The sequence below is a fragment of the Populus alba genome, chromosome 9 (genome assembly GCF_005239225.2).
Source record: "Populus alba chromosome 9, ASM523922v2, whole genome shotgun sequence".
NCBI classification, from domain to species: Eukaryota; Viridiplantae; Streptophyta; class Magnoliopsida; order Malpighiales; family Salicaceae; genus Populus; species Populus alba.
The window spans coordinates 443,111-455,932 of NC_133292.1; the positions used below are offsets into that span (position 1 = coordinate 443,111).

Genomic DNA, 12,822 nt, shown 5'->3' on the forward strand with positions numbered 1-12,822 from the left:
TCAAGAGTTTCTGGAGATTGTTTAAGATGGAGTAGGATGGAATCCGTACTCCACGGCGACGACGTTCGGTCATGCCATACCACCGACACGATATGAGTACCGACTTAAAAGGTCCATAACTATAGATCCGACCATTGGATCGCTCTAAAAATTTTTTTTCAAGAGTTTCTGGAGACACTCGGTACTCCACAACAACAACGTCCGGTCGGTCAATACCACCGACACAATAAGAGTACCGGCTCAAAAGGTCCATAACTATAGATCTGACCGTTGGATCGCTCTAAAATTTTTTTCAGGAGTTTTCGAAGACTGTTTTACATGGGGTAGGATAGAATCCGTACTCCACGGCGACGACGTCCGGTCAGGCCATACCACTAACACGATAAGAGTACCGGCTTAAAAAGTCCATAACTATAGATCCGACTGTTGGATCTCTCTAAAAAGTTTTTCAAGAGTTTTCGGAGACTGTTTTACTGCATCATTATCTTGTGTTGATATTACGCCGATTCCACCCATTCCTTATTTACGTTTTTACTAGAGAAGCGGAGGAGTAGCGATTTCAGAAGCGTATTAGCTGGTCAACATCACTATTTTCTATACTGCTACAGCGAGTTCTAACATACCGCCGTCGGCGCCACCTCTTGTTTTTCTCTCTATTTCTAATCAGAAACCAAAACAAAAGCGTTCCTTGTCAGTTATTTATTTATTATTACGCAGTCGGGCAGGGGAGAGAGAGGGGTTGATTTCGCTCCACACACTCCTCGAAACTGATAAAAACATTTCCCCTCTTTCTATGATTTTGCCTTTGCGTTTCCAGAATCTCCCCCTTTTTTTTCTCGAGAATGGCGGACTGCAACCAACTGAATTTCATTTTCTTTCTTTGGGTTTTACTACACAGTTCTGTGCTCTCACCGCATGGAAAGGGATGGGCCATGCTCTTAGATTTGGTTTGGTGGGTGCTCAATGGATCGAGCACAGCACTTTCCCCCATGCTGGACCCATATGAGATTTTCATCCATCCATCTACTTCTTGGGCTAAAATGCTTTGTTCCATATAAACATTTGTGGGCTCTTTACCCAAGCAAGGGGGCTCAAGAAATGATCGCCTACATGGAATTCTTTTTCTTTCTTTCTTTTTTTTCTAAATAATTTTTTCTATAGTTATTCAGTTGGAAGGCGCATTAACTAGTATCTCCATGTTTTTCTTGTATAATTCTTCTTCTTCTAGTTCTCTTTATCATTAATGACAAACCCATTAATGAAGATCACACTTATTTATTTTAATGAATACAAAACATTCTAACTTTTATATTAATTGTAGATCAATTTACGCTGTTGTATTTATTTCAAGTTATAGATTATTATTATTTGATTATTTTTTATTAATCCAGAGACTTAAAATATCAACCAAAAACAAGAAAGAAACTCTTTAAAGGTATGTTTATTAGAGGCAGAAATAGACTTTTTAAAAGTGTATTTTAATTAAAAAATATTAAATTAATTTTTTTAATGTTTTATTATGATTTTAATATACTAATATAAAGAATAAAATAAAAATACATGAAAAACTTATTTTAATATATTTTTATATAAAAAATATTATTTAAAATTGTAATGCATTATAATACCAAACACTCTTGATAAATTTTGATCCAAATTGAGATGTATTATGTTATTTTCATCATATATTTAGAAAAGATTCAACATTGTTATTTTTTTATATTAATGTAGGTGTCTGAGTTAATTTATATGCACATTGATTAATTTTATGAACTCTAAAGTTAATAAGCATATAAGTTTTTAGTAATTCTGAGGTTTGTGAGACTCAAACTAGTAATTTTTAAAAATAAATTTATAATATAATTAGTTAAGTTAGATATAGTGTTATTGATAGTATTAATAGCAGCATGGCAGTAGAAAATCTCTGTAAAGAGAAGTTAAGTGGATGATAGCCGTTGAAGAAATTTGAATTTAAAAAAAAGAGAGAGAAAGATTTGAGAATAAATTATTGTTGTTATTATTATTATTATTATTATAAAGAATGCTGGCCATTTCCCTTATGATAAAAACAAAAAGATAAAGAAAAAAAAAAGAAAGAAATGGGTGGGTGGTTAGAAGAAAAGCAGATAATCAAAACAACTTCAATCCATCATTCAATGGCTATTTATGTCTCTTCTTTTTTTTCTCCCCCTCAGTTTAACGACTCTCCTCTTTTCTTTTCTTTTTTCTTTTTTAATGCTTGAGGGTGAAAATAATATTTATAATGATTATTTTTTTAAAATATTTTTGATATTAATATATTAAATGATAAAAAAACATAATAATAATTTTAACAAAAAAAATTTAAATTTTTGAAAAATCATATTTTTTAAACGCTACCATATTGTTTAGAATTTTTTTATTTTTGTATCTTAAAAATATTTTTTTATAATATTAAAAATAATTTTTTTAATAATTTTTTTAAAAAACATACTTTAAAAAAACTAACCGCAGTTCGAAATAAATTGTAGCTTACCGCAACTTTCTTCTTTCTCTCACATCTCTCCGCCCCTGCTTCTTCCTAAAAAATTTGAAATGTTTTTGTGTGTCTCTCTCTCTAACTCTGGACCATTAATTATTATTATAAATCCAAAAAGCAGGTACTTTTGAAAATGTTTTTTCTTTCTTGGACACCGATCCCCCCCATAGATAGAGAGAGAGGGAGAGAGAGACCAGGTGTGGGTGAATCTTGGTCTCACTATGTCTTCTCTTTCATTTCACTCAGTCATGTATTCAAATAAAATCCCTTCGCTACTCTAGCAGCGCCAGTAATCCTAGCTCCTCCTCCTTCTCTTGTTCTTTACTCACCCTCAAACCGTAAAACCTTCTCCTTTACTCCACACCTGTTCTTTCTCTGTTCCATTCCCTCACCAATACAATACCTTCGCTATGGGTGCTTGTTTTAGCAAGAAAAATAATGAAGTTTCCTCTTCTCCTTCTTTGAAAGCAGCTGCGGCTCCTGCTTCACAACCAGTTCTAAATCACCCACATAGTACTAACAATGCCACTCTCAAAGTAGATCAGAAGAATGAGATCACAATCAAGAACAAGATAGTTGAGCAAAAAGAGGTGGTCACCAAACAAGTCGTAGAAGAAGAGGAAGAAGAAGACAGCTTACTCAAGAAAGAAATTTTTGTCATCAAACACAGGAAAAGCCATTATAGAGACAAATGCATCCCTCCTCCCAACGACGATGGTCCTGCTGCCAACGCTAATGCATCTGCTGCTGCTGCTGGTGAAATATTAATGGCCAACAGCAACACCAATGCTGGTGCTAATAGTGTGGTTGTCAGAACATCAAGCTGCACAAAAGAAGAGGTAGATGCCATTCTCATACGGTGTGGAAGGCTTAGTCGCAGCAACTCCTCTGGAGCTGGAAAGCCTCTTTCTTCTGGCAGAAAGTATTCTGGCTCCAAGAGGAGTTATGACTTTGATAATAATAATGACCAGGACCAAGATGTCAAACCTGCCACTTCTGCCGATTATGATTCTAGAAGGAAGGGCAATGACGACGACGAGGGCGAGGTTACAGCGGAGAGAAGGCAGCATCGCCAACGCCAATCCAGCAGGCCTTCTGCTTCTCCTTCTGCTCAAGGGAGGAGAAGGACACCCAGCAGGGAAAGAGACCAGAACCAGCGCTCCGGAAGCAGAGAGAGGGCCAGTGGTAGTAGCGGGAGAAGGGTGAGTCGATCACCGGGTAGAAGATCAGAAATAGCCCAAAATACAAGCATTACTCCTGGAAATCCTAATGCTACTATTCCTGCTAACAATACTGGTGGTGCTGGTAATAGGCCTGGAAAAATGGTATCAGTCCCTGCCACTGTTTCTTCTTTAGTGATGGATAAAAGCAACAACATTGGAGTTGAACCGCAAGCAACGGCTGGAACTAAGCGCATCTCGGTGAAGAGAAATGTTGGTGAGGCAGCGGTGGCAGGCTCCAGGACAGCTGCATCCCCACGCTCCCAATCTCCTGCCAGAGCCAATGCTAAGACTTCTAATGAGAATAATCAGCAGCCATGTCTTAGCCGCAGCAATTCAAGAAAAGCAGACCAATCTCCTTACAGAAGAAACCCATTGAGTGAAATTGACCCCAATTCATTACAGCATTCACAACCATCTGGCAACAAGGCTACCTGCACCAGCAACAACAGATCACAAATCAGAAACAAAGATATTGAAGGACAAGCGGTGGCCAAGGAAACTTTCAATCCTCTGAATCAGGTAATAGTTTTTTACTAGAGGAGGAGGGTTCTATTCACTATGCATGTTTCTTTGTAACCTCTAGTTTGATCAGGCGAATTACATAAAATGAATCCGCTAATGAAGGTTACAGATTTGGTCAAGATGAAGAAATTTATAATATCATAGCCGCTGATGGTTATTTTCGCCAATTGATCTTTCAATACTCTAGTTTTAGCAACTCTCGTTTAAATGGTTTCAATTTTAACCAATCTGTAATTGATAGTCAAGGTCGTGTAATTAATATCTAAGCTTATATTATTGAAGTTACGAATGAACATAACAGTGCTCATAATTTCCCTCTAGAACTAAGACAAATTTCAACCAAACTTTGGTCCTAGTGGTGCGACCTCTTCTTTTTCACAGTTGTCTTTTTTGAGCATGTGCCAGCTAAAGAGGCTACTAATACTGTTTCTTTGGAACATAAAATTTGCCTTTATGCATCCTTTTCAGACTCCAATGAAGAAGCAAAATTCTGAGAAAAACAACAGAGTCAATGTTCAAGTGGCAAATTACAGATGCAGTAGCATGGCTTCACTGGAAAACAAGCTTTCCAAGGAACAACAATTGGAAGAGGCCAAAGGACATCCACCAGTCACGACCAATGTGGTAGACTTGGGAGGTGAAAGCTTGAAGCCCCAAGCATTAACCAGAAGCAGGTCGGCAAGGCGATCGCGAGACCTGGACCTCAATCCTGAAACTTTATTGAATTCTACTCCATCATATACCGCACTATTGCTGGAAGACATTCAAAATTTTCACCAGAAGAACACTCCTCCTTCCTTTTCACTCCCAGCTTGTGTCACCAAGGCCTGCTCCATTCTTGAAGTGGTCGCAGACCTCAATTCCACTACAAGCTCCAACCTGTCATGTGCCTTCTCTGATGATAGAATAAGCCCCCCTGCAGTGGCTGCTGTTAATCTTGTTGGGAAGAAACTTCCTGAGGCAAAAGACCCATTTGTAGAATCTGAGGTAATTGCAAGTGATGATCTTATGGAGCCAAGCTTTCACAAGTATGTAACCGTGAGAAGAGGAGGAGGTACATTGTGCGGGGAAGACATGGATGGTCAAGAATCCTCAGGAAGTAACAGCTTTGTTGGTGGCAGCCAACAGAATTTAGGATTGTCTACCTCTTCATGGGAACCCAATTCAGCTGATTCAACTGATCGCTGGTCTTCAAGATCCAACACGAGAGATGAGGATGACAAGAGTCCTCTGGGATATCAAAAGCATGGATTACCTGAAACAGGGCGTGACGTGGAACAGGCCAGGAGAGCATTCAGTGGACAGAGGACTGGAATTGGACGTGGGAGACTTGGTACAAGTAAAAATGCTCATACAACTCCTATCCTTGCAACTGCTACTCAAACATAATCCACTCAGTTGTGTTGTTTTCAAATTCCACGCAGTTGTGGCCCTTTTTAACTTTCAGTTTCAAAGGTTACTTCGTTGATGGTTGCAAACTTGCAACCTGTTTTCTTGTTAATTCAAATAGATTCATTCTTCCCTTGTTCAACAAGAGTTGGATACCAGTCCGGGATAATTAGGGAAGAAACTCCCTTTTATTCATATGCTGAAATCACAAGCATCACTGCATATGGAGCTAAATTCTGAATAGTTTCATTAAAAATATATATGAACATCATGAATAGTTTACACAAAAAAGAGCTAAATTCTGAATAGTTTCAGTTAAATATGAACACCATGAACATCATAAATAATATATATGTTGGTTGTATAGAAGAGAAAGCTGTCTTATATTCTTAAAATGCAAAAGATTGTATCTTTATTGAATATCAAGGCATTTATTTATATAATAGGAATGAAACTAAATTGCAAGAAAATCTCCTTGCATATCAAATCCTTCTGTTAAACCGGTCATAGCCATACAAATAGCAACAAATAAAAAACTAATTCTGCTTCTTGAGTCATATTTGGTTAACGATTCTCCCTCTGGACTCCCAATTTCTACCTTAAATACTCAAACCTAAATTTAGAAAGTGCTTTTGTTAGGATGTCTGAACTTTGTTTTTCAGTTTTGCTATAAAAGAACTTCACTTCTCCTTCCTTTTGAACTTCTCTCGGAAAGAAAAACTTTATCTTGAAGTGTTTTGCCATGAAACACTAGATCATTAGAAATTAATATTGCTGTTTGGTTGTCCATAAATAATTCCAAATGCATTTCTGCCATAAGCTTTTTAATCCAAAGTGTTTGGTTTGCAGTAGCAACAACTACATATTCTACTTCTATGATAGATTGAGCTGTGATTTCTTACTTCTTTGAGCAACATGAGAAAACTCTAGAACCAAAACTAAAACAATAACCAGAGGTTCTTCTTATATCTTCAATATTTCCTACTGACTAAAGATTGAGTTTTTCAATGATTGAATCTTATTCAATAATTACTTGTGTCTTTTGTATATTTTAGGATTTTTTTCATTTTTTTAAAATGAATTTTACTGACACAAAGCATACACCTGGATAACAAACTTACAACATACATGATATCATCTGGTTGTTGTTAAATATATATTAGGCAACCTATTAGGCTCATGTACAACCTTTTATCCACATTTCAGCTCTATCTTCCTTATAAAACTTTTCCTTTTGATTCATTGGAGTTGCAACAGGCTTGTACCTTTTCATATTGAATTTATTGAGATTTTCCTTTGCATATTATATTGGTATAGAAATATTTCATTTTGTTTTTCAAATACCTGCATTCCAAGAAAAAATGCCATTATTTCAAGGTCTGTCATTTCAAATACAACCTTCATCTCTTTTTTGAACTTATTAATCAACTCTTTGTTGTTTCATGTAATAAGTAAATCATCAACATATAAAAATACAACAAGTACTTTACCATCAACTTCTTTAATATATAGAGTAGATTGATTTAGACTTTTTTTAAAGCCCAAGTTTTCGAAGTATGCATCAATTATGTTATACTAAATTCTTGGAGCCTATTTTAAACCATACAAGGTTTTTTTTTAGTTGATATACCTTATTCTCTTGTCGTGTAATGATAAATCCTTCAGGTTGCTCTATAAATTTGTTTTCTCCAAATATCCATTCAAAAAGTAGATTTGGCATCCATTTGATGTAAAGTCCACCTTTTTTGTGCAGCAAGTGCTAGTAACATTCTTATTGCATCCATCCTGACAACTGAAGTGAAAGTTTTAGAAAAATCTACCCCAAACATCTGAGCATATCCTTTGACAACAAGCCTTATTTTATACCTGTTAACAAAACCATAATTTGATTCTATAAACCCACTTGACCCTTGTAGCTTTTTATGTTGAGGTTTTGTCTATCAATTCCCATGTATGGTTCTTTTCAATCATCTTTAGCTTCTTCTTCATTGTTGTTATCCATTTATGATCAGTTGCAACTTCTTTATCAGGTTATGTTATGTTAACCTTACATCTTTGATAAATGTTAGAAAGTGCTCTAGTTCCTCTGATAGGTTTATCATTTATATTATTCTTTTATTCCTGAACTTTAAGCTGTTTATCATCCTTCCAATTCCAACAATCAGACTAAAAAAATTAAACATCCCTACTGATGATTACTTTATTCCTTTATGGTAATAAGATCTTTTAAGCTTTTGAAATAGAATTGTAGCCTATAAAATCTCAACTTCAACTTTCTTAGCCAAATTCTCTCTCTTTATTAAAAGAATATAAGAGAAACACAAACAACCAAATGCCTTCAGATTAAAAAGCTATGATTTATAGCCATACTAAGCTTCAAATGAGATCCTTGTCTATAAAGGTTTTGTCGACAATCTATTTAGTAGAAAAGCTGTTGTGTTCACTAACTCAGCCCAAAATTTCTTTAACAACCTTTTATCATGAGGAAAACACCTTGTCATCTCTATCACCATCTTATTTTTTCTCTCCATAACTCTATTATGCCGAGGGGCATATGGTGTTGTTAATTGATGTTCAATGCCTGCATCTTCATAAAACCCGTTAAACCTTTTATAAGTATATTCAATTCCATTATTGGATGTGATCACTTGAATTTTGTAGTTATTTTGTGTTTTAAACCATGCTTTGAACTTTCTAAATACATCAACAATCTTAGATTTGAATTTCATAAAATAAATCCATCACATTCTGAAATAATCATCAACAAAGGAAATATATACTTACTGCCATTTAGAGATGACATGTTCATTGGTTCTCCAACATCTATATGTATTAATTACAGATTCTGTGTGGTTCTTCAGGCCTTACTTTGTTGAAAAGGAAACCTTGATAGTTTTTCATATTGACAAACATCACATGCAGGAGAATCATTTTTCCAATTTAGGCAAGGCTTTCACCATATTGTTCTTCTTCATGAAAAGTAAAGCTTATGATGATAATGCCCCATTCTTTTGTGCCAAAGAATCGAATTAATGTCTTCTTTGTGTATAACAACTTGCTTGTTATTCATAAATTCTATGACAAAACTTTTGCCTTTCATTTAAACTTTGAATATCTCTATGCCTTTTACATCTTCAATTAATTGCCTTCAATTAAAGACATTATTGTTATTCACACAATTATTGTCTTCAAACAACATCCTATATCCTCTGTTAAGTGGCTGAGAAACACTTAACAAGTTTTGATTAATTTCAGGAGCATATAATATATCTGAAATTAATTTTAAATTCGGGTGTCCTTCAATAACTACTGTTCATTTGCCTTCTAATGTCAGGTGTGCTCCATTTCCATTTCTAACTTTGAAAACAACAATTTTGTCAAGCTCTCTGAAGAGTTTTCCATCGTTAGTCATATGGTTTGTATAATCACTATCTATAAGCCATCTTCCCGTGAAGCTGTTGGTGGCTAAGCATGATACTATAAACAACTGCTACTTTAGATATTGATCCTCATCCATATTGGCTTCTCTATATTGTTGTTAAGTCCTGCATATCTTTTCCATGTGCCCTAATTGACCACACTTGAAACATCGTGCATCAGGCCTCCGCTACACACTTTTTTCTGTGGATGATTATTTTTTTCCTTTTACAATAAGAGCAAAGAGGAAAGTCTTGAGTACTATTTTTTCTGCTATTTCTAATGTTGGATGCAGAACCTCCATACTTATTGTTCTACTTTGTTTTCTTGTTTTTGCTACCATGATTGTTTTAAGATTTGGCCAAGAAAGCATGTGTCCTTTTTCCCTTGTAAGCCTCCTTTGCTCTTATGCCTGCAATTCGTTCAACAATTCTGGAAAAATAATATTTGATAGATCTTTTAGGTTTTTCGAAGATAAAATTGTAGTTTCAATATTCTTGCTTCAAAAAATACCAAATTTCCTTGGCTGTTTTCAAAGTCATTTTCTATTAAAAATGATATTGAGATTGCTGCCAAAAAAATTGCTATTGCTTTGGATCTTCAATTGGATTGTCTAGCAAGGAGGAACTTCATATACTTGTTCAACAATTTCCCTTAAATCATTTGCATTAAGATAGACTTTTATTATAATAGTTCATACCTCATTATTTATCCCAAACACATACCTGATAACAACATACCTGATAATTTATTCCATCAAATACGGTGTAATTGCAATAAATGACTTTATATTAGATATATAGTATTAGGTGATACATGTTTAGAGATTGTATGTTGGCTCTCTTATTCTTACAAGCCCTCCTCCAAGATAATTTGCTCTGATATCAATTTGTATAAAAGAGAAAGCAGGTCTTGTATTTCTTAAAATGCAAAAAATTATATCTTTAATGAATATCAAAGCATTTATTTATACAATATGAATACAACTTAATTGCAAGATTTTTTTTTGTTACATGCAAGAAAGAACTAGCCATAGCCATAAAAATAACAATAAATAAAAAACTAATTCTGCTTCACGAGTCATGCTTATAATATATCTACATCAGAGAGCTCACTTAAGAAATATAAGAACATCATAAATAAAGCATATTCTAAACCATTTCCTATATTAAAAAACTATAACATGGCAACAATAATTATTTACAACGCCTTGGAAGATGACGCCATCAGTTTTCTTGTACCTAAAGCAGCATGCCAGTTTACTAGGTATGAAATTGATTAGTCGACATGAGGACAGTTAGTTCTTACTTCAATTTGGAACCCAACAAGTGCAACCAGAACAGTTTGCCTGATACAAGATCCCTAAAACAGTCTCTTAGCCTCGAGAATTGAGAGAGCTTCCAGCATTCATAGCACATCTTGAAAGCCATCAACTTTCCTTATAAACTTGATTATTGAACTTCCTTCCAAATACATGCTTTTAACATGCCTTAATACAAGGGTAGAGCCAACATGATCAAAATTAATTGGTCTTATTCTCTGTCTGCATCTTATATAACCCCTCACTCTCACTAATACATCACTCATTACTGTTCTGATAATTAACCATATATATTGCAACCACAGTAACAATGGCCCCAGCCAGTTGCAAGGGTGAGAAAGTTTCCCCAAGATATAGAAACCCGAGGTTAGAAATCAAACATGAAGAAACAAATCAGACAACCACTATGATATATAATGCATCATACATCAGTACTTGGCCCTAGCTGCTACCCAGCTCATCTTTTGTGTGTTATTCTTTTCCATATGGATTTAGTCCAGGCAGTGTAATAAAGTTTCTCATCCATATTTTATGTTTGCAGATCTTAAGATCTTCTGTCTAATATTGTTTTGTGTAAACAAGTTAGCCCAGGGAATTTAATCAAGTTATATCTCCATTTCTCATGTTATTCTGATTGATGGGACTTACCCAAAAATTGAGGCAAACATTGGGGTTAGGAATGTGAGGGAATTGAGCTTTGTTAAGCAACCTGAAAAGCATCAGCGAAGGTAGATTAGTTCAGGAAAGAATTCTCAAGTAACCCTGGACAGATTCAAAGAAATTATGCAAACTTAAGCTTCAAAAATACAAAACAGATAATTTGAACCATGGATCATATGGACAACTTAGTTTTAATCAACAAAATGAAACATAGTAACCGACCAAAATGAAAAATTAAGTAGACTTCAACCTTTTGTTGCACTGTAGAAGTACACTCCATAACTAATAGCACTTCCAAAAATAGAGGTATAAAGTAGTGCCAATATATCACTTGCTATCAGGTCCTTGAGACTCAAACTGAAGGCTCCTGCCAATATTTTCATGGTTGAGAGCAGAGATCGCAAGAAGAGGGAGACCACCGATAAACATTTGAAAGCGCTCAACAACTTAATTATTTGAAGATCCATCACATCCAAGTTACATTAAATGGGCAATTTTATTACCACAATACAAACAGAGCCCAGTACCCAAGCAATTCAGGAATAAAACTATCATATCATATCTTCTTGCAGGTGAGAAAGTGTCACTCTTCTTGCATGTACTGTCTATTAAGAAAAGCAACCAAGAAAAAGTGGTCATATAGTCTTGTTGCTTGGAGCATATGGAATAAACCTTTTGATTTATGTGGTCAACAATGATTAATCTTAGGAAAGATATAAAAACTGATATTGCTTAATTTAGTGTGTTTTAAGAAGGGCAATGGCTGTATTATTCTTTGAAGGTATTTTTTTTGTAATGATGTGCTGGCAGAAGAATCATATATGAATTTTAAGAAATTCTGGAATTCTCAATAATCAATCTCTTTTCTAGCAGTTATTATAGACAATATTATGCTAAGCTCCCTCATGCTACCCTTCATCATGGAGCCTTTTCCAAGTCGCGTCTTTAGCTTATATTCAACAGGATTGGAAGGTTATTTGTTTATATTTTGTATTGAAAATGATGTGTTTAGCTGTCTACTCTCTCTCTCTCTCTCTCACACACACACACACACACACACACTCTTATTGAAATTTTCTTCCTTTAACGGAGAAAAAGAGACGCTATGGAATAAGCAGATAAAATATAGGAAAAGAAAAGAAAAGGACTAACTTGCAATTATCCATGTTAATTATCAAATCATGGCACAAATGACAGGCAACTTGCTGAGTGATTCAAGATAACATACCTATCCAGTTGCCATAACAGGATCTGAGTACCTTGAAACCCATCTAACCATGACCATGCCAACTGCCATGCTCTGAGCAACAAGAAGCATCCACCATTCTCCACTGCCCCATAGGGAAAAATTGCTTTCATCAAATGTTAGAGTAGGTACCTATTAAATATAATGTAAATAGGTGCTGGAAAATCATATTTTCTATGTCTCATCTAGGAAATCATATTTGCTATATCTCAATAAAAGAATATAGCAAAAAAATACTTGTAATGCATCATATGACTACAACATTGTTAAACAACAAAGGAAAGTGACAAGTGGTGATTTGAGAAAGTAATAATGACACAACTTTTATTGATGATGTGGTTAGGGGGGCTTACTAGGGTGAAACATTCAAGTAATGTCATCCGCGATAACTAGATTAAACAAAATAAACTAAACAATAAGGTAAAATATTAACTCAACCTCAACTAGCCTTGATCCAAGCAAGTTGAGTTTAATTATGCCTCCTCCCTAACTTGCCGAATTCTTGTTGGCTGGAACACCCACAAAT

At 34.9% G+C, this 12,822-nt stretch overlaps 1 protein-coding gene across 1 annotated transcript; it reads left to right on the forward strand.

Annotated features, from left to right (window-relative positions):
- The first annotated feature begins 2,648 nt into the window (after positions 1 to 2,648).
- LOC118032873 (uncharacterized) lies at positions 2,649 to 5,847 on the forward strand. Its single transcript, XM_035037654.2, has 2 exons — positions 2,649 to 4,260; positions 4,732 to 5,847. The coding sequence occupies exons 1-2, from the start codon at positions 2,929 to 2,931 to the stop codon at positions 5,650 to 5,652; spliced, it is 2,253 nt and encodes a 750-aa protein (XP_034893545.1). The 5' UTR covers positions 2,649 to 2,928; the 3' UTR covers positions 5,653 to 5,847.
- Positions 5,848 to 12,822: the final 6,975 nt, after the last annotated feature.